This window comes from Xyrauchen texanus, chromosome 48 (genome assembly GCF_025860055.1).
Source record: "Xyrauchen texanus isolate HMW12.3.18 chromosome 48, RBS_HiC_50CHRs, whole genome shotgun sequence".
Classification (NCBI taxonomy): Eukaryota; Metazoa; Chordata; class Actinopteri; order Cypriniformes; family Catostomidae; genus Xyrauchen; species Xyrauchen texanus.
This window is the reverse complement of record NC_068323.1, coordinates 24,268,606-24,293,960: the sequence shown is the minus strand read 5'-3', so window position 1 is coordinate 24,293,960 and position 25,355 is coordinate 24,268,606. Positions and strand designations below refer to the sequence as shown.

Here is a 25,355-nt window from a genome sequence, read left to right as displayed (position 1 = left end):
ACAATCTCAGGGTTGAGTTAGTATCGTCCCGTGTCTTCTCAGGTCCGAGCCGGTAGAACTGACCGGGTGGATCGCTTGCACCTTGCGCACTTTCCTCCCTAGCCCTATTGGTCTGCAATTCGGCAGAGGAATTCGCTGACCCAGTCCACTACGGGTATTAATCTACCCGTACTGGAATAGGTGCTCCACAGGTCCGGACTCCTGCGCGGACTCCTCCTGTGTGTATATTCTGCGGTACGGTCCCCTTGCGAGTGGACCCGCGTTTCCCTTAGGCAGTTCCAGCTGCCCTCCGGTTGCCGTGCTGTAGCAACTCCCCCTCCATTGAGGCTGGATCTACCACTGCGCCATTTTTCCACATGTGACCTGAGGAGCCCATGTGATGTATTTTGCCACTTACCTTCCCGTTCCTGGGCAGGTGTGGTCTCCACAGGGTCTTTTCCCCCTGAAAGAATAGGAAACTGGGTAAGACCCCCTTCCCACGATGCGTGTAAGGGCCCCAGCTGCTTTGGCTCTATGTGAGAAACATAGAGAGAAAAGAGGCCCGGCTAGGCTTGTTCCCCTGTTTAGGGTAACCAAAAGGGTTCCGACATCTTTTATGGGGCATTGGGGAAGGGTGCGTGCAGTCTGACACAACTGGTCGCCTTTGCACGTAAATATACCTGCCCGCTCTTGTGTCAGCAGTACACGTACACGGTCGCCTAGTGTCGCTTCTTCGCCACAACTTCGAATTGAGCGACAGACGGGGAACGTCTATGTTACAGATGTAACCTCCATTCCCTGAAAACGCTTAGCCGAGCCACTGTAGTGGCCGGACCATTCCGGCTCCTCAGAAAATTCCTGAATGAACTCAACGTATTTGCCCACTTTTATACCCGTATGTCCAGGGTGGGGTATGCAAATACTGTCTGCCTAATTCCCATTGGCTTTTTTTCATAGATCAGAGGCATATTCGGCACTCAAGAGAGACCCCTAGAGTCGCTTCTTCGACACAACGTCTCGTTCCCTCCATTAGGGAACAGAGGTTACATCCGTAACCTAGACGTTTTGTGGACAAATAAATTATTTCTTTACTATTTTGTGCTTTGCACATCTGTAAGGTCGACCAGCAAAATAAATGTGTCCATGCAACCCTGTTACACTGCGTTCAACTCTGTTATTGAATACATTTTTATATTAAAAAAAAAATGGTAGGGATTCATTGATTAAAAAGAACTAACAAGAATGATTCAAATCATATATCACTATGGCATGCAATTTTTTCTCTACACAAGAGCAATATCTAATCAAGCTCATAAAATATTTTAGAGCAGAGAAAAGCAGAAAAATATATTTTCACTCAAGACTTCCATGACTTTTGAGATTTAAATAAAACAAATTTTTTATTAGTTTTCTAGGCATGGAAAACACAATTTTACAATTTCCCTGATCTTTACAGGTTTTCCATGTTTATGGGAACCCTAGTCAAACTGTGTCAGATTAGAAACAAAGAGCCTGGATAAATTGATCTTTACAATTGTAGTAACATGCCAACATTTAAATTCATGGCTGAAAATGGAATGCTGAACACATTGTCTCGAAAACTCTTTTTTTGGTGTCATAATATACAGTAGTGGTTTTAACCACCACGCAAACCACGAAATTCACATATACGCGAACGGATGTGTTCACACCAAATATGTTTTTGTGTGCGTCTTCTCTGTTTTTCCATTGTTTTCCTTTGTAAACACGCACTGGACGAACGTCCATACCTGCTGCACCACATCTCACTATTTCTTCAGTGTCTCACACAGGACCGGCACATTTTTGACACTGTGTCAAGTTAAAAAGAACGACAGGACTCAAAAACGCAAGCACCGCTAATGTCACATGCATTGACTGTAGGGAAAACAGATGGTGGGAGACATTATGCTGATACCTGCGCCAAGCATTTGATAAATGTAGCACAGCAGTAGAACATGCCCGCAAAGCACAGATGGAGCTCGGAACTTTGTAACATAATTGCAGCAACAAGAGGCGCGGCGGGACAAATGTTGCGAGGTGCGGTGCAAAGTGAAAGTGTGAGCGTGATGTGATCATCTGTGTTCTGTGACTGCTACCGGGTCCTTGAATAATGTATAACATGCCAGTAAAGGTGGAGTTTCTGGTGCCCCCCTAAGGGACTGGTGCCCTACGCAGACTGCGAAATATGCATATAGGGAGCGCCAGTACTGATTGCCAGCTAACGGAAACCCTGCTGCTGTCTCCAAGGTTATGTCACAGTGTCTCTGTTTGATAGTGCACTAGCCAGTGCAGAAGTTGGAGAAATTGCTGGAACCTGCCAGTCATTAAACGGTCTAAAATCATTTTTGAGGATTATAGAGTTGTCAATTGTAAATGGCAGTGCAGCCTTTTTTGCATGAGTGGTGCAAATAGTCACATGACCAGAGCTATTTAATTCTACTGTGCTCCTGGAAAGATTATGTCTGGAGGAAAAAGGGTGAGGCTTGTGATCCAAAGAACACCATCCCAACCGTGAAGCATGGGGGTGGCAGCATCATGTTGTGGGAGTGCTTTACTGCAGAAGGGACTGGTGCACTTCACAAAATAGATGCCATCATGAGGAAGGAAAATGATGTGGATACATTGAAGCAACATCTCGACATCAGCCAGGAAGTTAAAGCTGTGTTGAAATGGGTCTTCCAGATGGACAATGACCCCAAACATAACTCCAAAGTTGTGGCAAAATGGCTTAAGCACAACAAATTCAAGGTATTGGAGTGGACATCTCAAAGTCCTGACCTCAGTCCAATAGAAAATTTGTGGGCAGAACTGAAAAAGTGTGTGTGAGCAAGGAGGCCTACAAACCTGATTCAGTTCCACCAGTTCTGTCTGGAGGAACGAGCCAAAATTCCAGCAACATATTGTGAGATGCTTGTGGAAGGCTACCCAAAATGTTTGACCCAAGTTAAACAATTTAAAGGCAATGCTGCCAAATAATAACAAAGTGTATGTAAACTTCTGACCCACTGGGAATGTGATGAAATAAATAAAAGCTGAAATAAATAATTTTCATATCCTTAAAATAAAGTAGTGATCCTAACTGACCTAAGACAGGGAACGTTTTCTATGATTAAATGTCAGGAATTGTGAAAAACTGAGTTTAAATATATTTGGCTAAGCTGTATGTAAACTTCTGACTTCAACTGTACAAAAAAAATATTTTTAAAAAGTAATTTTTGCCAAATGAACTCAAATGAAAGTCAGAACACACTGGCTTGAAAAGTTTTTTTTTGGTGTAGTAATATAAATGATTTTAAAATTAAAAGTTTTTTTAATTACTTTTAATAGAGCTGGTGAAATTAATGTGTCATTGAACTCAAGCAAAGGACTTTGTAAAGGTCAGCGGCATCTTTACAAATGATTGCATCCATAAAGTGAGGGAAAAGTTGTTTTATTATTTCATAACTGCAGGTTTAATTAGTTTGGTTTTACCACAGTTACGTGGTGTTCTTTAGCATTTCCACTTAGCCGTGTATCACCCCTGTATTATTTAATGTCACTTTGCTTTTGGTTTTTTCCACACTAGAGCTTCTATTTACAGCAAATATTGTGTTGTTTCTGTTACAGTAACATTTCTGGTAACTGAGGTTAACATTATGCCTAACGTATCCTTTTTCTGTTGCAGGGAAGACAAAGTCATACAGCTTTGAAATAACATAAGGGTGAATAAATGATGACAGTCTTGAATGAAAATAGCAATTATGGAATGTTATTGGGATGCACTGAAATTTTGGTAAAATATATATATTTTTTTTTGTTAAAAGAGAAAATAGGCCGAAAATCACGGCTAAAATTTAGATTTACATTTTTGGGTGAAGTATTCCTTTAATATAATCCCATTTTCATAGTATTTAGAGACAAAAGCTGTCCTCACCGCTTCAAACATATATGGTCAGTTTGATATTTTTTGATATAAGTAGTATTTCAGTGTAGTTTATATTTTGAATCTGATCATTTAGCCACATAAAATCATGGTTATCCTGAATTACATGTTTACAAAATTCAGTAAATGTTCATGTTATTCTGTCTGTGTTCACCATGATCGCTGAATCGTCGCTGTTTCTGCGTGGCTGAGATGCTGCGTTGGACTTTGGAGTGTGCAGGTGACTGTGTGGAACTGTTGTTCAGGTCGCTACTGGGTCGTGACCTTTGACACAGGTTTGTGCTGGACAGCGATTCGCTCCCTTCAAACTGCAATGAGCAAACAATGACACAGGGTGAATATAAAGTGGGTGTGAAGTAATGTTCCAGTAGATACTGTCTAATGCTCATGATTACTTGCCTCAGCGGGTTTCCTGCCCAGCAGCAGATACGTGGCCATGACCTCATCATACTTCTGCCCCTTTAATGCTTCTATGATCTCATCTTTAGGGAAACCCATAGTGATCATCAACTCTGAAAGAGGACCAGAGATGTCTGATAATACATACGGAACTCTTTTATAGTCTTCTTAAAATGCATCAAGGGTTTTTCTTTATTAAAAATTCATATTTGAGAGATCGGGTGAGAAATAGACAGAGCTAAAATAAGTTGACTTTAACTTCTTTAATACAACAGTTAATTCTGGTCCTCAAATCTGATTGGACGAGCGACGGCGGAGCAGTGGATTGCTGATTCACAGTCCAACTGCACTGGGACACTTTTCTTTTTTTACTACTCCACTTGTGTTCGGGGCTTTCCAAATAGTGGTGGGAATTTCAATTCATTGTTCATTTTGGTTCCTTTAGCTAATTCGTTCAGTGACCATTGTTGGAAATTGCATATAACTCCAGTAGGTGTCGACAAATGAGCGTCTTTTATGTTATGAGTGAGTCATTCAACTGATTTATAAAAAACACATTGTTCACCACTGAAACAATGGAACTGAGAGAATGATTTGTTCACTTAAAAACACTGATTCGTTTACAAACGGAACACCACTAGTTCAAAACTAAAATGTGAGAGCAAAATTATGGTTGATTCTTTGACTTCTTATGGAACTATTTATGCTTTCAGAGAAGAAATGCACAAACAGCCGGACTACAGCTGAATCACAGCCATGCAGATTCAGTAACAGCATTATATATTGTGTATTATAGGTTATATCTAACAACAGCAGTCTTGCTTGTATGATTTTGCTTGTTTAACTTTCACATGAATGCACTAAATATTTGTTGCTCATGGCGTGAGACACTAAAAACACCAGCAAGATGTGTTGCAATGGTCAAAGATGTTTATCTATCGCATGTTTACGTAGAAAATTACATTAAAAAAAACAATGCGGACGGGTGCAAGTCACAATCTCATGAAACATGTCAAAAACATTTCAAGGCGCCTCATGTCAAAACTTTCCACATGTTTCATCTTAAAAGTATGCACAAATGTTGGATTTTGCATATGTACAAACGTTTTCAGATTTGTTCAACCGCAAGTATGTCAGATCCTGAGTTATCTTAATAAATCTGGAAGAGTGGAAGGTTTTGCATGCATGCACAAACTCCCTGAAGCTAACAACTAGAGGTCGACCGATAGTGGATTTTGCGATACCGATAACTAAGGTGATGGAAAAGGCAGTAAAGCAAGTTTTATAATCGATTTATAGCATGTTAAAAAAATTAGATTCTTTCCTTACTCCTTACAGACAACAAGAGTCCAGATGCTGTTTAATGTCCAACCCAAATAAGATTTTGGTGCATAATGTGGGGCTTTTAACGGTAAACGTGCCCAAAACACACTGGGGACTCTTATTTTGAAATTACATAGATATGGCTCCCTTCCAATGCTCTATATTAAGTATTAACCAAATTAAGCCTTTTCTAGCCTATATATAATTATCAGATGAAGGGTTTCGTATGCAGTATATATACAATATATTTTACCAGATACTTTTCTTCATATTTATTATTCACAAGATATGAAGTTAATGAAGACATAACCGACTGTTCCAAAAAGCAACTTTCGGCACTGATTAATTGGTATAACAAATACATCAGTCTAGCGATATATCGGCATATACTAATCTCCATATATTTTCCATATGCATGCATTGTAGAAACACATTTGTGCACATTTCTTATGTGGGTTTATTAAACATTTTGTTTTAAATAGGCTTCATATTTTTTAAGCAAAATATTTTTATTTTGTTATTTTTAGTCTTTTATCATGCTTTTATGAGATTCAGCTCAGTATGAAATCAAAAAGCTCATGAAATAAAGCAAGGATAGAGACACAGATAAAGCAGGATACAGACCGATGCGTTTAGTGTCATTGAAGTCCGGTTCTGGTTCTGTGTAGGGTTGGAGTTCCTCCTCCTCATGTGCCACGTTTATCCAGCGATCCTTCATGATTTGCTGATGGAGAGAATCAGATATTAATGGCACATTCACATCATATTTAAACCATTTTAATTTAGATCAGAACACTTACCACTGACATATTTGGTAAAGTAATGCTAACGTCAGAAGAGTACGCAATAAACAATACCAAACGTCTATTTGACAAATAATTTCAATTATGGATTTTATCTCTGTATGTTGTTCATGTAGTTAAATCAAGCTACTAAAATCAGACATATTAGTTACAATACTTAAAGGAATACCCAAAAATGTCCATTTGTGACTTGCCAGGCTTGAACATACACAAGCACAAATTATTTGACAGCTGCGGCAGTGGAGACGACTTGCATTTCGGTCTGTATCTCATACAAAGCTATCTTATAACTTTAAAAGACTTGCAATGAAGCATACAAGACTTATGGACTATTTGAATGGTGCTTTTTGTCATGTTTGAAGCTTGACAGCCGCTGGTCACTATATGCTTTCACTGTATGTAAGAGGGCAGAGTGAACATTCTGCATAACATTTCCTTTTGTGTTTTACGAACGAAACAACAAATAACGTGTGGTTTAGAACAACATGAGAGTGTGTAAAATGACAGAATGTTCCTTTTTGGCCAAACAATCCCTGTACATTCATGAGGGCTTCCCTCCCCATTCATTAGTCACATGCCCATGAATTCAGTCATGATGGTGTAGCACATACTCTAACACTACAGTGAGATGAGTGTGTGAAGTGTGTCTGACCTCTAGACTGCTGCGTTTGCCTGGATTCAGCACCAGCAGTTTCTTCAGCAGGTTTTCACAGTCTGTGGACATGTAGAATGGAATTCGGTACTTCCCTCGTAACACTCTCTCTCTTAGCTCCTGTGTGAACAACCACAGCATTGTTCAGTGTTAAAACACAACAATTTTTCAATCAAGGAAACCTGATAAACAATGTGTATATGAGAAGCCTCAAGACGCATTCACATGAAACAATTTTCTGCATTTGTCATGGTTTTCTTCCAGCATCTCGCAACATGAGTGGCGCATTTTTTGTCAGCATGTCAAGTTAAAAAAACGTTCAACTCTCACAGTCCCTTAAATACCAGATTTATACCAAACACACTTCTGGTGCATTTGTAATACACATAGGACAAACTTTATATATATAATTTGTATGTGTATTACAAATGCACCTGAAGTGTGTTTGGTATAAATCTGGTATTTAAGGGACTTAAATGTAATAAAAACATTTGGTCCTACATGTTATAAAGACCCTAAATGTAATAATAAAATGTGGTCCTAAAGTTATGAAGGCCCTAAATGTAATTAAATATGCCCCTAAGTATAATAAAAGGGAAATGTAAAATATTACATTTAGGGCCTTTGCTTCATTTATGACCAATTTTGTATTACATTTAGAACCAAGTTTATACTTAGGGCCAAATGTAATTACATTTAGGGCCTTCATAACATTTAGGACCACATTTGTATTACATTTAGGGTCTTCATAACATGTAGGACCACATTTTTATTACATTTAGGGACTTCATAACATTTAGGACCACATTTTTATTACATTTAGGGCCTTCATAACATTTAGGACCACATTTTTATTACATTTAGGGTCTTCATAACATGTAGGACCACATTTTTATTACATTTAGGGACTTCATAACATTTAGGACCACATTTTTATTACATTTAGGGCCTTCATAACATTTAGGACCACATTTTTATTACATTTAGGGCCTTCATAACCTTTAGGACCACATTTTTATTACATTTAGGGTCTTCATAACATGTAGGACCACATTTTTATTACATTTAGGGTCTTCATAACATGTAGGACCACATTTTTATTACATTTAGGGCCTTCATAACATTTAGGACCACATTTTTATTACATTTCGGGACTTCATAACATTTAGGACCACATTTTTATTACATTTAGGGCCTTCATAACATTTAGGACCACATTTTTATTACATTTAGGGCCTTCATAACATTTAGGACCACATTTTTATTACATTTAGGGCCTTCATAACCTTTAGGACCACATTTTTAATTACATTTAGGGCCTTCATAACATTTAGGACTACATTTTTACTACATTTAGGGCCTTCATAACTTTTAGGACTATATTGTTATTACATTTAGGGCCTTCATATCATTTAGGACTAAATGTTTTTATTACATTTAGGGCCTTCATAACATTTAGGACCACATTTCTATTACATTTAGGGCCTTCATAACATTTAGGACTACATTTTTATAACATTTAGGGCTTTCATAACGTTTAGGACTACATTGTTATTACATTTAGGGCCTTCATAACATTTAGGACTACATTTTTATAACATTTAGGGCCTTCATAACTTTTAGGACTACATTGTTATTACATTTAGGGCCTGCATAACATTTAGGACCACATGTTTATTACATTTAGGGCCTTCATAACATTTAGGCCTACAATGTTATTACATTTAGGGCCTTCATAACATTTAAGACCAAATTGTTATGATATTTAGTGTCTTTGTTACATTTGGGACCACATTTTTATTACATTTATGACAAAATATTATTACATTTAGGACCCAATTTTATTACATTTTGGGCCTCTGTTGTATTTAGGACCACATATTTTATTACATTTAGGATCTTTATTATATTTAAGAGCACATTTTATTATATTTAGGGCCCAATTTAATTACATTTAGAGACTTTGCTACAATTATAAGCACATTTGATTACATTTAGGGCCTTTGCTTACTTAATGACCAATTTTTATTACATTTAGAACCAAGTTTTCCTACATTAGGGCCAAATTGAATAACATTTAAGGACTTTATTACATATTGGACAACACTGTTATGAAATGTAGGGCCTTTGTTACTCTAAATACCAAATTTTTATTACATTTAGGGCCTATTTTATGTTATTACAGGAAATTACCTTCAAATTCTGTCCATCAAAGGGAAGTGACCCACTGACGAGTGTGTAGAGTATGACCCCCAGACTCCAGACGTCCACCTCCGGCCCATCATACTTCTTTCCCTGGAAGAGTTCGGGAGCAGCATATGGAGGACTGCCACAGAACGTGTCCAACTTACTGCCGATAGTGAACTCATTACTGAAGCCAAAGTCTGCAATCTTTATATTCATGTCTGCATCTAGCAGCAAGTTCTCAGCCTTAAAGAGACATAGAGAGAAATGTGAGACATAATGTTCATTTTTGGGTAATCTATTATTTTAATCAGATCAATGATCAGATCAATGCTACAGGCTTAGACTGTGTGCAAACCTGACATGACCTCAGTGTGTGTCTCACCTTGAGATCCCTGTGGACTATTCTCTTCTGATGGCAATATTGCACTGCAGACACAATCTAGAGGTCACACACACACACAGACACACACACAAATCACATTTACATGACAATGTATAGCTTATTCCAAGGAGCAGGCCTTTCACAATAACTGCAAGAAAAGCTGAGAAGGATACCACATTACAGACTGTCAGGGGCTGTTCACACAGGACATGTTCTTGCATTCAATCTGTACTATTTAGTGGTGCTTAGATTCAATCATATAAATCTGGTGTGAACGGCCTCTAAGAGAGACACATGTATGGCATTGGCAAGTACAGAAAGAGAACAGGCCTTTATGTCACAATAGCAAAGAGAGAGAGACAGAACAAGCAAGAGACTATGGTGTAATGTTCGTACTAATCACCTCCCGCAGCATCAGACTAAATGAGCTCCACTGCAGCGTAAAAAATAAATAAACAGTGACTGAAGCCCGGATGTGTTATTTACCTTCATTAGCAAAGCACAACGAAAAATGACAAATTAATTATTGAACAACACCAGGAGTTTAGTTACACACACCCCAATGATATCACACTAATATCTATTCAATTACCGCTTTCAAACACTGAAAACACTGCATTTACACCATACCCACTAGGGGGCGCACATGTGCACTGCGAGTAAACCTATGGCAAGCCGTATTATCATTTAATCATTAAAACGCTGAAGTTTTACTATTTATAATTTCTAGAACTTAATTTTTATATTTAAGCTGCTAATATCTATTCATTAGATTATAGTTATGATTTATTAGAATCTAGCACCAATTCCAATAGTGACTATTATCTGTTACATTTTTTATGCTTCTTCAGTATAATAGTACTGTTGCAACTTTTCACCATTCCAAAAATATACTAGTAAAATTTCAATTGTTACTAGTAACAAATTGCTAATTTTTGCAGGATCCATTAGGATCCAGGATACAAATATTTCATTCTGACAATTATTCAAATTTTTGCACATACCATTCCAGTTTTACTAGTAACTATTAATTGTGTACACTTATTTGTATTTACTATTTCAATACGGAGTAGTGTCTTTTTAATGAATTACTAGTTACTATTCATTCGTTACTATTCATTTTTTGCATGTATTCCTAAAGTGACTAGTAATTATTCCACGGTTACTGGAAACAACAAAAAGCAATTTTTTGCTATTGAATTTCATTGGGATCCAGGATATGGACATTTACTTCTGACTAGTATGTATTCAGATTTTTACTAGTACCCATTGCAGTTTTACTAACTATTAATTAGGTGCACTTACTTGTAGGTACTATTCCAATAGTGACAAGTATCTTTTATTATAGGGCTTTTATTTTGACACTGAAAGTGCTGTTGTATTTACTTCAACTTCACAAAGAGCTTTTATTTCGACACAGAAAAGGCAATAGACCTTTTTCACACTCTGGGTTTGAAAAGTTTGCTAGATATACGCTGCTAAATAAGAGACACAGGTTATCGTTAAATAAACAGAAACCGTTTAGACTGTGTTTTGTAGCCTAATGTTATACTTCAGGCTTGTGAGATTTCAACAGTTCTTATTTAATTTCGAGTTGGGCATTCGTAACTTGCACATCAGTATATGATCACATGTATACCGGACTATACTGAAAGCGATGTTTGTTTGGCGCTGTAGATTCAAAAGAACCGGCTCCTTCGAATAATTATTTCGGGACTGGAACTATAAGCACATATGTTTCCCGCTGTAGATTCAAAAGAGCCAGCTCGAGACTTGTTCAATTGGGAATCAAATACACTGGTAGAGCTGTGTGTTTTACGCTGTAGAGTCAGTAGCGGGCAGCACTGCGGCAGAGATGTGCTGATGTAAACACTGTTAAGAATTTATCAGGACGGTGTTTCCGTCGCATCGACAGAAAATTGCACGCAGAACCGTTAACAGAACCGAAAGTTACAAAGATCAAACGATCCCGGTATTTTTTTAAAGACTGGAACCAGATCTGAACAAGAATCAGTTCTCAGTTCCCATCCACAGAACTAATTAGTATTGTCTTTGCAACTTGTCACTATTCCAAAAGTGACTAGTAATTATTACATTTTTACTGGTAATAAATTGCACATTGTTTGCTTCTGAATTCCATTAGGATCCAGAGTACAGATATTTAATTCTGACTTAGTACAGTAAGTATTCCAGCTTTTACTAACTATTAATTAGGTGCACATATTCATAGGTAACTAGTATCTGTTCAATCAGTTACTAGTACTTACATATATTACACAGTAGTACTGTTTGGCAACTAGTTACTATTCCACAAGTAATAGTAGTAATTAGATTTACTTATTTTTAATGACTATTCCAATAGTTACTATAAACAGTTTTATCAGTACTATAAAAATATTGTCCCAACTATTTCACTAGAGACTTGTTTTACTACAATGTTTGCTATTTAAATCTATTGGTATCTTGTTGTTCAACAATTTAATTCAGACTATGTATTCCAATAGTTTGTAGTACTTATTCCAGTTATATTAATGACTATTTGTTAGTTACTAGTACTTACTTTGTAGCTACTACTGTAGTTACTCATCCAATAGTTTGTAAGTATCTATTTCATTTTCATTTGTAATTATTAGACAGAAGTGCCTATGTATTAGACAGTTACAATTGCTTTTACTCACTATTTCTACTAGTTAAAGTGCATCATTTATAAAATGTAACTATATAAAAAAAGATTTACTAAAATTGTCATTAATTCTGGTTCCTGGTATGAGGAGTGTATCTCACCTGGCGAAACTTGGCCCTAGCTTCTTTCTCCTTCATTCTCCCATGTGCAACTAAGTAGTCAAACACCTCACCTGACACACACAAACACACAGACATTCAGAGATCTGTAACAGAACATGACATGCACTAATATTGATATTAAATATGCATTTCACCCTGAGAGCATCTATCAAACTCACCTCCACTTGCATACTCCATTATTAAATAAAGTGTCTTTTCTGTTTCTATGACTTCAAATAACTTAACTGAAGGAGAGAGAGAGCAAGAGAGAGAGACATTAGTGATAGCTTTTGTATTGACAACACATTTGCAGTACACATTTAGTTTTTTCACAGATCACAGTGTATCTACAAACATGTACAAGTTTGACAATGAACTGAATTTCGATTTCTATTTTTTTACACAAAAGTTTCACGTGGAACAATTTTACATTTTGCTTTTCTCTAAATATATATTTTTAAATGAATAGTATGTTTAACTAATAAATGATCTTGATATAAGCTGCTAACAGAGGCTCTTCTCATGTCAAACCCTAGTGAGCTGTCTAGCTGTCTACTGTCTACATAGTCAGCATCCTTCTAAGCATGCATGCTAACTGACATGGAACCTCATGAGATACAGATCTGAAACACTACATAGGCAGCAACTCCACAGCAACTTTGGCATGTATATGTGTGTTGTACAAAGGGAATCTGCAGGCAGAGAGTAAGTTGACAGGATGGGTGGGTAATAGTAGTTTTTGGTCTGATTCATTTAAAATCCATCTCAGCCTTGGCCAATCAGCACCTAGCGCTGACAAACATGCGAACCCGTATGCCAGTCAGAAACAGCCTGTCATGCTAATCGATACAGAAGTGAAAAGGGAGTATTTTGTAGGTAAGTGAGATGCAGGAAAGAGCTGAGCTGGGCAGACGTCTATACAGCTAATTGTGCAAAACAGCCCGTCTGAATGACTCTCCTGTGATTCCCTTCCATTAGCAATATAAATAACCCTGTTACAATACCATAAAAACTGAGAGAGAGAGAGAGAGAGAGAGAGAGAGAGAGAGAGAGAGAGAGAGAGAGAGAAGAATTATAGAGAGAGAGAGAGAGAGAGAGAGAGAGAGAGAAAACATTTTCTCTTACTCCGTACTTTTGCCTTGTTTTCCTTTTGAAAGATAATTTGTTAACTCTTTACAGTAAGTTTGTACTTGTTAACATTGGTTAATATTAGTTAACATGAACTCGGTAAATGGTAATTTTACAGCACTTGGATGATTTTAACGAAACATGTTAAGAAAATATTCTGGCCTGTGGGGGTCTGTGTATCTCAGCGAGTATTGACGAGTATTGAATCCAGGGTGTGCTGAGTGACTCCAGCCAGGTCTACTAAGCAACCAAATTGGTCCGGTTGCTAGGGAGGGTAGAGTCACATGAGGTAACCTCCTTGTGGTTGCTATGATGTGGTTCTCGCTCTCAGTGGAGTGTGTGGTGAGTCGTGCATCAGAGAATAGCGTGAAGCCTCCACACGCACTAGGTCTCCGCGGTAGTGCGCTCAACAAGCCACATGATAAGATGCGCGGATTGATGGTCTCAGACGTGGAGGCAACTGAGATTTGTCATCCGCCACTACGACTTCACCATGAGGACCAAAATGGGGAGAGAAAAAAATCCTGGCCTTATTTAAGCCTTCTTTAATTTAGAATGAAATGATAAATATAGCATATTTACTTATTTGTGTCTTTTGAGTAAAACAGGACCTTTTTCCTAAGACAATTCCTTGGCAGATTTTGTGATAATCACCCAGTTATTAATCGTTTTTAATGTAAATTTTGACTTTGTTTGAGTTAATGCATTATGAACTAACATATGAACAATTAACAATTGTATTTGTATACATTTACATTAATCAGCATTGATTAATGTTGTAATAAAAACTATTGCTGTTAGTTCATGATACCTAGCGCATTAATTAATGTTAACAAATGTAATCTTATTATAAAGTGTTACTTATAAATTTACCTGTGAAGCAAAATGATATAATATTGGATTATTGAGAAAAAAAAGGTGAGGTTTATGCTTCAAACAAGACTATTTACCAATGAGATTAGAAAAATTAAGGCTGGGTAAAAATATCGATTTTCAGATTAATTGCGATCTTCATTGGAACAATCTCAATATTGATTCTTAAATCCAAATAGTTTTACTCTATGCTCAATTATCTACAACGCGGGTAAAAAAAGCTAAAATGTGATCAAAATGAAGGACATCTAATGATAAAATAAAATTAATAAAATGAATACTTTCGTATTGTTCCAAGCTAGAAGGTCCACTGAAGAATTAACAGCATTCGCTGGGAGAGAATGTTTTTCACATGTTAGCAAAATGGACATGGAGGGCCCTATTTTAAGAGCGCTTGCGCAGCACTATGCTTTAAGTCATAAGTAGTGTTGTCAAAAGTACCGGTACTTTGGTACCAAGTCGAAAACGAAATAAAAAAGGTGTAACGATACCAGTGTCTCGGTAGTACAGGTAGTACCGAGCACCAACTCAATCCAGACACTGTCTGACACACAACCGCTTTCAAATGCTCGGTTACTCCCTTTACACTGAAATGCACAATTAATAACATTCAAATTGTGAAAGACTGCAATCTAAGTCTGTCATAGCTGCGTGCATTACATGAATGTGCTTATACACTGGAAAATCCAAACACTGAGAATCATTTGCATTTTATGAGATGACAACCACTGTGAAGCGCTCAGACCATGTAAACTATATATTTATATAATTACATTTATATTTATATAATTACATTTATATTTGTATAATTATAATCACAGCGTGAGCGCTTTAATTATTACACACAATGGCGCAATGATGACTAAGACATTACAGCTTTATTTTCTGTTATAGCATAACTTCCTGTAAAGCTGCTTTGAACCAATGTCTGTTGTGAAAAGTGCTACATAAATAAAAATGGCTTGACTTGATCACACTCGTCCATATAGAGAACTGTTTATCCGGAGACGTGAGACCTCTGCCAAAAACACTCAACAAAATAAAAGCATGATTCCAAATCATTCAGCTAGATGCCTGAAATTGAAGAAATTGCAACAGAAATAAATTACAACTGTATGGTTAAATAGAATATTCACTGTATTAATATTAATAATAATGAATAATGATTAATAAATAATAATTATTATTGAGTGCTATATCACAAGCAAGAGTGCTGTTGTACTGAATAAAAGTTTGTTTAAAAAAGCAATGGTATGTTGAAAAGTATTTTTTTTTTAACTTGTTAAAAGTTTTGAAAAGTAATTGTTCTATTCTCACTTGTTAAAAATAATTAGGAATTAATTTGATTAGGCACCATTTTGATTATGAAATTAAATTAAACTTTAAAACATGGAATTCTGGGGAAAAATATTGAAAACAGATTTCAGTAGGGCCCTACTTAAAAAAAAACTTTTTAATATTGCATATTTAATTGAGAAACGCTTGAAGAAAACATGCATTTCATTTGATTTATTATCTACATTGAAATGTAACTTTAAATAGACTAAAGGAGTGTGTTATTCAGCATATTTTTGCTGTGGTATCGAAATTGGTAATGAGAACCAATCGAAATTTCACTGGTATCGATACCGACTACTGAAATTTTGGTATCGTGACAACATTAGTCATTAGCGCAGAGTTGAAGGGCATGGCCATGAAGTTTTGGTATTTTCATGCAAGAATTTGCAAAGTCTAGGCGCAAGTGGGTTTGGCGAAATTGCAAGCGCAAAGCGCTAATGGGCTGGATCAAGTGCAAATTAATTCAGAGGTTCTTATGCACCCTATTATATAGTCTATTCCCTGTCAAACACCATCTAAATAAATAAATACAGCACATGCATAAGAAGTTGGTAGTATAAATGGACTGTATGCAAATGAATTAGAAGAATAGAAATAAGGACTTACGTTCTTTTGTGCACTAACTGCATCCTTGTTGAATATCTGGCACACTCCTTTATAAGCATGGAAAATGTGGTTCAGGATTTGTATGGTCCATTAAATTAAAAAGAATGTAAGTATTATTAATAATTTTCATAAACTGACACATCATGGTCAGGATTAATAGTGATTGTATCGGCACGGACTTCTACTGGTCGATTTTGAAAAATGTAATTCATTTATTGAAATGAGAGTAAAAATTTTAATAAAATAAACAACAAATATTTCTTAATTCAAATAAAACTTCAAATTTAACAAAAATATAATCAAAATAACGAAGGGGTCAAAAAATCATACCAAATCCAAACAATTTACCCTTTCCAATTTCTTCCGCTGGCCCATTTTGCAGTTACTCATAAATCACTCTACGACAGGTGAAATAATATGAATACACAGATAGCGCAAACACTTCCACCCACGCACACTTGCTCTGGCGCGAAAATTGCGCATAGAATTAGTGCAATGTTACACTTCACATGGGTATATTTAAGTTATAGGAAAAATAAAGCCCTATATCTGAAATATACCCATGTGAAGTAAAATAGCCACATAACAGTAACAGTAAAGCTGTATATAGAATATTATTGCATATGTGTTTTTGTCTTTTTGTGTATTTCTCTATATATTTTTATTCACTTATTTTATTATTGTTATTATCTGTGTATTGTTGTTGTATTCTCTATGCACTGGAAGCTTTTGTCACTAATACAAATTCCTTGTGTGTGTAAGCATAATTGGCAACAATGCTCTTTCTGATTCTGAATCAGAATCGAATCGGGAAATCTGTATCAATACTGTATAAATACCCAGCCCTAGAAAACACTTTTTCATATGAAGCCATAAACCTCAGTAATATTTTTACACAAGAAAACAAGATTATTAAAAATATTTATTAAAGATTATTAAAACAAGACTTATTATCTTATTTTGCTTCTCAATTAAATTTATGTTTAAATAAAATAAAAATACTTGGTAAGAAAATGTTTTTAGCAGTGTGTGTGTGTGTCTGTGAGTGTGTGTGTGTGTGTGTGTGAGAGAGAGAGAGAGAGAGAGAGAGAGAGAGAGAGAGAGAGAGAAAGTGCCATGTCATGGATGAAATTGAGCTGTAAGTAAAGAGAGAGGCATAGAGAGATGTTAGCGTGACAGCATTTCCAGATCATGGTCTTTATAGCCCCAGAGGTAACAGGCAGATCTTCATCATAGTTTGTGAGGGTCATTTTGGGGCCAAACAGAGAGCTGCAGCGACATGATGCACCACGACAGAAGAAACAATGTTTTATCCTAGGTGTGAATTTGCAGTCTGAATTAAAAGTGATAAAATTGAAGTCAGGGTTCTGCACAATAGAACGAAGACAATAAAAGAAAACATGTCTTTCTATTACATTAATTTAGCTGACTACTCGCATAAGTAGCACCAGTTTAGTTGAATCATCAGCAAATGACAAATGAAAACCAATCTGGTCTCATAGAAATATTACAATAGCCTACCTATATTTTTGCAAACTGATTTTTAAGTGGCATGTTGTATGTATATCAGAGTTTCCAGGTGAAATGAACACTAGAACACGATTGAGTGTGATCAAACTGCGCGACAGCTCAACTAATAAAGCATTGCACTTGTGATGGAAAAGACCGGAATACGAGTCCTGAAGAGAACACAAGTCGACAAGTGTGCCTAGAGTGTTGTGGAGGTTGGTTTTGTTGATTTAAACTTGATATAGCATTAACTTTAAAACCTTTTACATTAGAACTTTAGAACATTTAACTCCCTTTTGGCACCACACAGTGGACATTTCAATTCAGAATTGCCCTGAAATGTGTAATGAGCCATGCAATATCCTTTTGCGAAAATGCAGATACAATCACCTAATTTTCATGAGATCAGGCTGAGTGAATCACTCAAAACCAACATGAACTCATGCGCAAGCACAGAGAGTTGGACAGTTCCCTTGTGTTACAGCCCCATTACAAGGGTCCAACGGGCGCAATGGCGCTGTTCGAGGCTCGCAATGTCTCAACACAAGGCGTTATCCCCACTTGTTTCACAGCCTCCAGATTTGGAGCTCCATGTGCGGAAGCCATTTGAGATTTCGGCTATGTGTCTGAGAAGATTGGAGTGTGAGCCTCGTGTTTATCGCTCTGCCCTTAAGCGAATGCACGAATCTCGTCAGACATGTTCTCAGTCCTTGCTCGCCGACCATTTTCCAAAGAACAAAGTGTCCGAAACAGTTACCATGCATGCCTTGAACTGTCGCTATTAAAATACACTGTATGAGAGAATTTGTCGAAGGAATGTAAGGAAACAAATTAGTCACTTTTTCCCTATTGTCTTTTGTGTGTCGTACAGGGAGAATGCTCATGAATAGGGTAATGGAGGAGCGGCCTCAGCCTTTCTCTCTCCCTGTTCATTGAATTGCTTGTGGCAGAGGGGATCACGCATGGACCGGTGAGCCCGGCCACAAAACGAGGGAGCTGGAATAAGAGAATATTCCCAAATTGAGTAATGGTGAACCAATGTGTGAAATGCTTCGTTGGTTCCATTATTCTTTCGGGATTCTATCAGGAGATGCAAGATATTTTTGATTTAAGCCTCCATGGCCATGGGTTTCAGGGCATGCATGATATAACTCAATATACAATAAAAATAGGTCTACACATGAGCCTGACGGGCTTTCTGTGTAATGAAGGATGAACCCCCATTGGCTGCCCAACATTGAGATGTCGTTCTCAGCCACTTGAGCAATTTAGGGCAGCATGTAAACCTAGACAAGAGTGTTCTGTTGCCAGGGCAACAGACTCTGTTTCTAGGTGTGGAGCTGGACTCACAGGAAATGCAGGTGTGCCTTTCTCCAGCTCGTTTTTGTCATTACACCAGTGCCTAGTGATGTTCAGAGTGGGACACATTCTCCCTGAGAGAACATTTCACAGGCTTTTGGGGCTCATGATCGTGGCTTCCGCTGTCAGTCCCTTAGTCATGTTGCATGCGAGACATTTTCATTGCTGGATGAACTCTGCAAAGTCTCTTCAACGTCACGCTTGGGTGCTACCAAACTCTGTTAATTCTGCTGATTTAAAGTTTTTCTTTCCGGAGATTCAGGACAGCCATGTCCTCATCCAGTTGGACAACAGGAAGGTGGCGTCCTACATCAATCGCCAGGGAGGAGTGTGCTCTCATGCCATGCTGAGTTGTTTGTGTGCTTTGGTGGCCACAACAGTGTTGTTTCGGTGTCCAAGTAAAGACGGTCTCATTGGCTTATTGATGTAATTTCAAGTGCTGACGAAACGCTCGGTTTACCTTCGCCTTTGGGTATTCGAGCCCATTCTACGAGGAGCATGGCACCTTCATGGTCTTTGGCTAGAGGTGTATCCTTGTAGGACATTTGAATGGCGGCAGGGTGGTCCTTTTCGCATACATTTGTTATATTTTATAATCTGGACGAGGGTTTGACTCCTGCTTCCCAGATTTTCTCTGTTGGAACAGGAATAAATTCATAATTCTTTTTATCCAGACACTTTAGCTCGCTTGTGCGCCGCTATATGCTTGCCACACAGGCTTAGATAGTTGGCAACTACTCTTTGCGTGGCATGAATGTATATTGTTCCCATAGCAAATATGCAGCTCAAGTTCCTACGAAAAGGAACGTCTTGGTTACGTAGAACGTAAGCCTGGTTCCCCGAGCGCCATCAGCCAATAAACTGTCGTGATTGTATAAGGGCTTAAGACCACCTGACATTCGGATGGTGTCCCATAACAAATACGTAGCATCTTGTTCCCACTCAGGGATCCAGGGTTAACCAAGATGTTTTCTACATTGGTTTTGGGAGAAAAATAATAATGTGTAAAAAGTTACTTTTTTATGGATTACATGTGGATAACATTATCAAATAAAGTCAGTCTTAATTTAAGTGCATACGAAAGACGTGCAAATTGGTACTTAATGCACTTACATTTAGATTTATCAAAACATGCAATAAATAAACCAAAACTAATCCTAAATAATCTGATTACATTACCTAAAAGTGTAAAAAAAAAAAAAAAGAGTTGGTGGTTTTAGAGATCAAGCCCAATCCTGTGCCCCTTGATTATCGACAACACAGCAAATCTGTTTTTCCTTCATTCGCTCCAGGACTATATGAATCAGTGAACTCTTGAAAAAATGTATGGCAATGGCTGTGTGTTCATATATTCAGTGATGGAGATGACTTACCTATATTAGGATGATTTAAAACCTTCATAATCCTCACTTCACGGAAGAGCTGAGAGAGAAAAGAGTCAAAAATCTGTGTTAGAGGAAATGAGAACATCAGATATTATTATGTGTGTGTTCTCTGCTACTAGAAGTATAAACAACTTCTTGAATCACTGACTTCACTGACATTTTCTAGCTATTTTACTATTCATCAACCTGGTCAAACCTTGTCATGTCATTAAAAGCTCAAATAATCATTGAATTTTAATTCAGAAATTGAAAACATGTTAAGAAGCATGCTCAAAGCGTTGTCTGTATGAAATGTATTTTTAAAGTTTTGTTTTTGTTTTTTGTGTCACAGCAGACTGAAGGGTAAAAAAGAGGTTGAATGGTAAATTCTATCTCCTGTTCCTCCCCCAATGTCTATTTATCCTTCTCTGCTTGCTCTCTAAAGCCGCCATACAGATTCACAGATTCTCTTTCTAAAGGCAAAACAACAGGAGGCAGCGTTTTTGTGAATGAGTGCTGCATGAATGAACGAGCGCGTATAGCCCTGCAGCGCGTCGTCAGATGAGCTGAGAACCCTGACACGTGATTGGCTCAGTATGGGCAGCATAAGTGATCTCACAAACGCTTATCTGTCTGAGTAAGAATTTATTGAAATACACTTAACACATACAAATGAGAAAACAACAACAATTAGATAAAAAATGTAACAATATAAAATGTCACCATACAATTTCCAAGGAGAGGGAACAAAACGGGGCTTGTTTAATTTGGATTAAACTCTTGTTAAAAGGGCAAGTGAAAGGAGAGGATCTCAGGTGGACACTATATATTATTTGTGCTGTTTTTAATTATTTTTTTACATAAAGTTTGAAATGTTAAAAGCCTGTTCCCAAAATGTAGATATGGCTGAATACATTTTAAAACCCTGGTTTGTATTATTTCAGTATTTTCTAGTAAAACATTAATAAACGCAAATATTTAAATAATAAAATCATTTAAAATAATAACTGCACCAGAATGGGTAACATACGTATGCAAGTAATAACGGTTACAGATGTAACCTAAATGAACATAGCTGGTTTGGGACCAAATGCTTGTTTACAGTTATTGATAAACATATTTCCCATAAATTAAAGAAAATTATTGTTTGATAATTTTTTCTTACAATAAATTTTGTAACAAATTTGATTTTAAAACCTGCGATAACAGTTGTGCTGTAACTAGCGATTATTTTAATCGTCGATTAATTTACGATTATTTCTTCGATTAATCAATTCGATTCATTTTATGTTTATGCTGTGCAGGAACACAAAACATTCCTTCCAGAACATAGTAACACACTTTTTGTTATAGGCTTATCTCATTACAGTTACTGGTCTTGTAAAATAGACCATCATTTCTTGCACTGTATATCAACAAATTATAGTTATTTGAACCTACATGTGCTCTTCAACAACAAATATGTTACCATTTATTAAGGGAAATACGTGCATGACTTTACATTCATAACATTTTTACATGATAAAACAGAGAAAATATCAATAAAATATACAAGGACATAACTGACGCAGTAACAGGCCCAAATGAAACTTCATGTTTATGATCTTCTTTGAAGTGTTAATTGAAACATAAATGTTCCCATGTGTTAGACAACTGGGGTCGTGCCTATTTTCCCCTGATAAAACTCATCAAAACTATTTTTCAAATTATTTTGATCATGCAAACACATGTTGCACTGCTTTAAAATGACATCACTGACAGAACTTCACCACAGACGTCACATATACAGTATCTGACTGATAATGAAATCCCTTGTCCATTATTTTCATTTTCAATTATTAGTGATTATTTTTGTTGTAGCACTAGATAACAGGGTTGCACACAAAATGTGGGACAGTCGATATAACTTTTTAGAAAATGTAAATAAGTTAATGATTAAATTGTAATTTTATACAATTCATTTAACATCAGTTAAAAAGACTATGCCACAATTATGACTTGTGCTATATGATTTTAATTCGATTTAATTAGAAAACTAGCTACTTTTCATACTAGATTAGTAAAGTAATGCGATACTTCCTTTGGACCGTATTAACAGAAAGTGTCAAATGTCAATTCAATAATTAAAAAACAACACAAATTTGACATCTTCTCGGCATTAGACTGAAGTTTGTAAACAACTTGTGTCGTAAACAGTCAAAATGTTACATTGGGAGAGAAAGTGATGAGCAGCTGTCTGATAACCTCCACAAATCAACAGTGCAGAGCAAGGAAAAACTGAAAAAAGGGGGAGTGATTCGTCAACTGCATCAACGACGGCCCAGAAAGATCAAACAATACACACTGACAGATCCATTTATCTCACAACAAAGACGTCCAACAATGCCTTTGTTCCACGCTGCACCTCTGCAGAAATGAGGAGTTTTTTGGGATCACAAACAGATCTATGTGGGAATGTCACTCCAGACAATGTTTTCTTGAACTACATCACGAATGCAACAACTCAATATTACTGAAAAAACTTCAATATAAACACTTGACTTTTAAAAAACAAGCAAACATTTTTAAATCTCTGGTAGCCAAATATTTGCACAAGTTAAAACTCTTACAGCTGCGGGATATAAAACATAGCTTTCATCAAATTAACGAGAGTTTCTTTTCTTTTTTTTGATAAGACGGCATTTTAATATCAGTATTTGTCACTTCCATGAATAGGGTATACTTTGTAATCCCATAATTTTCTAAAAAGCATTAGAGGCACAAATCCAAGATTTTTTCTTCTCTTTTTTTCTAGTGAGAATTGCATACTGTACAGTATTGGATACACTATTATTCATTACAATCAGCATATCATGAAAGGTAGTTAATTTTAAACAAATCAAATGTCTGTATCCCTTTCTACAGCACGGTGGGATGACAAGTAAATAATTCCATTCCATTCCATTTTTATTTTTTTTTTTACAAATTATTGTATTTACTACATTCATGAAGCGCAACCATTTAACCCGGTTCCCAAAGTTGTTGTAAAAAATATAAAATAATTTTTTATTTATGGCAAATATACGTAGGTCTATCAAAAGCTACAACCAACATTTGGTCCCAAACTACAGAGTGATATTTTATTTTAGGGTAACTTTTCGACCCTGTTACCTGCAACCAAGTTAATCCATTAAGGCGTTTTGTTTTATAGTTTTTTGTTTTACCAGTTTATAATGAAATGTTATAAAAAACGTATGCTTATTTAATATGTATTGCTAAAAAATAAAAAGAAATCACACATATCAGGGTTCTAAACTGCATTCAGACATGCCCTAAATATTGGTAACAGGATTGCAACAATATCCAACCTCATATCAAATAAATGTTTAATAAAAAAAAAGCTTAGTCTTCCCGCTAGAACTACGCTGCGCTTACATTTCTAGCAGGAAGACTAGCAGCTGTACATCATTGCACAATTAGCTAGGAACTCCTAGCCAATCACATGTAAGCCATTGCTTTATAAGTCTGCTCACAATATATCACATTGCTGTTTCAGTGTGCTAACATGGCAACCTCCACCACCCCACCACCAACAGTTGAGTCCCGACCAGCACGGGGGTAGGCTCCTCGCCCCTGCCTCCCATCTCTGGCAGGATATGACGGTTCCGAGTACAACATCTTCAGACCGCCAGACGGGGCTTACGCCAAAGAGAGACATTACTTATCTGTTTTATATTCATCAAATAAATGCCATCTTAAATCTCACTCAAGTATTCCTGATAGAACTCTAGATATACTGTGAAATCTTTCCTTCCTGTCCAATGAGAAGATAAGTGAAAAAAGTGATGGGCGAGAAACATTAGTGACATTAGGGCAAATGAAATAAAGGTGTCTTCCTCAAGGGAGCATTTACCAACCTGACAAGCCGAACCCTCCACTGGGTCGCATTCAGCATTTTTAGTCTTACTGGAGACATTTGTACACAAACATGATGATTGGTACCTAAGAAACACATGGACATCTACTGCCGCAATCTCTATAACATTGAGTAAAATAACCTATCCTTAAATCACAATCAACTATGATTGGTCCATCCATACATCGATGAACATGCTGAGAAAAGTGACATGTTAACATGACCATGCACTTAAACACATTTGCTTAACTTGTGGTCTGGATGACAAAACCTTACATCGATGAAGTTTCAAAGTGTAAAGTTAATATGAAACATGCTCTTTCCGATCATTGACATCACATGAAAGAATGCTTCATCGCAACTGATCAAACAGAAATATCTTACTGGCTATGGCAGAAGATCCCCTTGTTTCATGCTAAGTGCCATTATACAGCTCTGTCCTATTTCCATGTGGAGAATGCAAGCACAGGGGAACAAAGAAATACAATGTTTTTTGTGTGTTTTGTGAAATAATCAGCAGAGGAACCAAGATTTCTATTTCCAGAGAAATATTTCTAAAATTAGCCACAGCGAAATTCCACTCTGACGAGCATGTCACTTCCAGTAGTGGGTTGTACAATGCAGTGTGTGTGTGTGTGTACCCCTGATTCATACATATGTGTTTTCCTTTTGCTAATGCTGTCTCATGAAGTGAAGGTCATTGCTAAGTGAGCAATCAATGGGTGATTCTTACGAAACCTGTCAAGAAAATATCCTGGTTATTTTTAACCTTAAATTAATGCAAAATATTAATGGGCCATAAAATAAAGTTTGACATTATTTCCGCATATT

The 25,355-nt window shown here is 36.7% G+C and overlaps 1 protein-coding gene across 4 annotated transcripts in view; it reads right to left on the bottom strand.

Annotated features, from left to right (window-relative positions):
* Positions 1-25,355, bottom strand: part of LOC127639841 (serine/threonine-protein kinase MARK1-like) — a 77,116-nt gene that overhangs the window by 23,067 nt on the left and 28,694 nt on the right. For all 4 annotated transcript variants that reach the window (XM_052122120.1, XM_052122122.1, XM_052122121.1 and 1 more), the window contains 9 exons: positions 20,639-20,687; positions 12,632-12,697; positions 12,453-12,523; positions 9,669-9,725; positions 9,293-9,529; positions 7,100-7,219; positions 6,269-6,368; positions 4,322-4,434; positions 4,077-4,230 (listed from right to left, as the gene is read on the bottom strand). In XM_052122120.1, the coding sequence (XP_051978080.1) occupies positions 4,077-4,230; positions 4,322-4,434; positions 6,269-6,368; positions 7,100-7,219; positions 9,293-9,529; positions 9,669-9,725; positions 12,453-12,523; positions 12,632-12,697; positions 20,639-20,687 (967 nt within the window). The remainder of the gene's footprint in view (positions 1-4,076; positions 4,231-4,321; positions 4,435-6,268; positions 6,369-7,099; positions 7,220-9,292; positions 9,530-9,668; positions 9,726-12,452; positions 12,524-12,631; positions 12,698-20,638; positions 20,688-25,355) is intronic.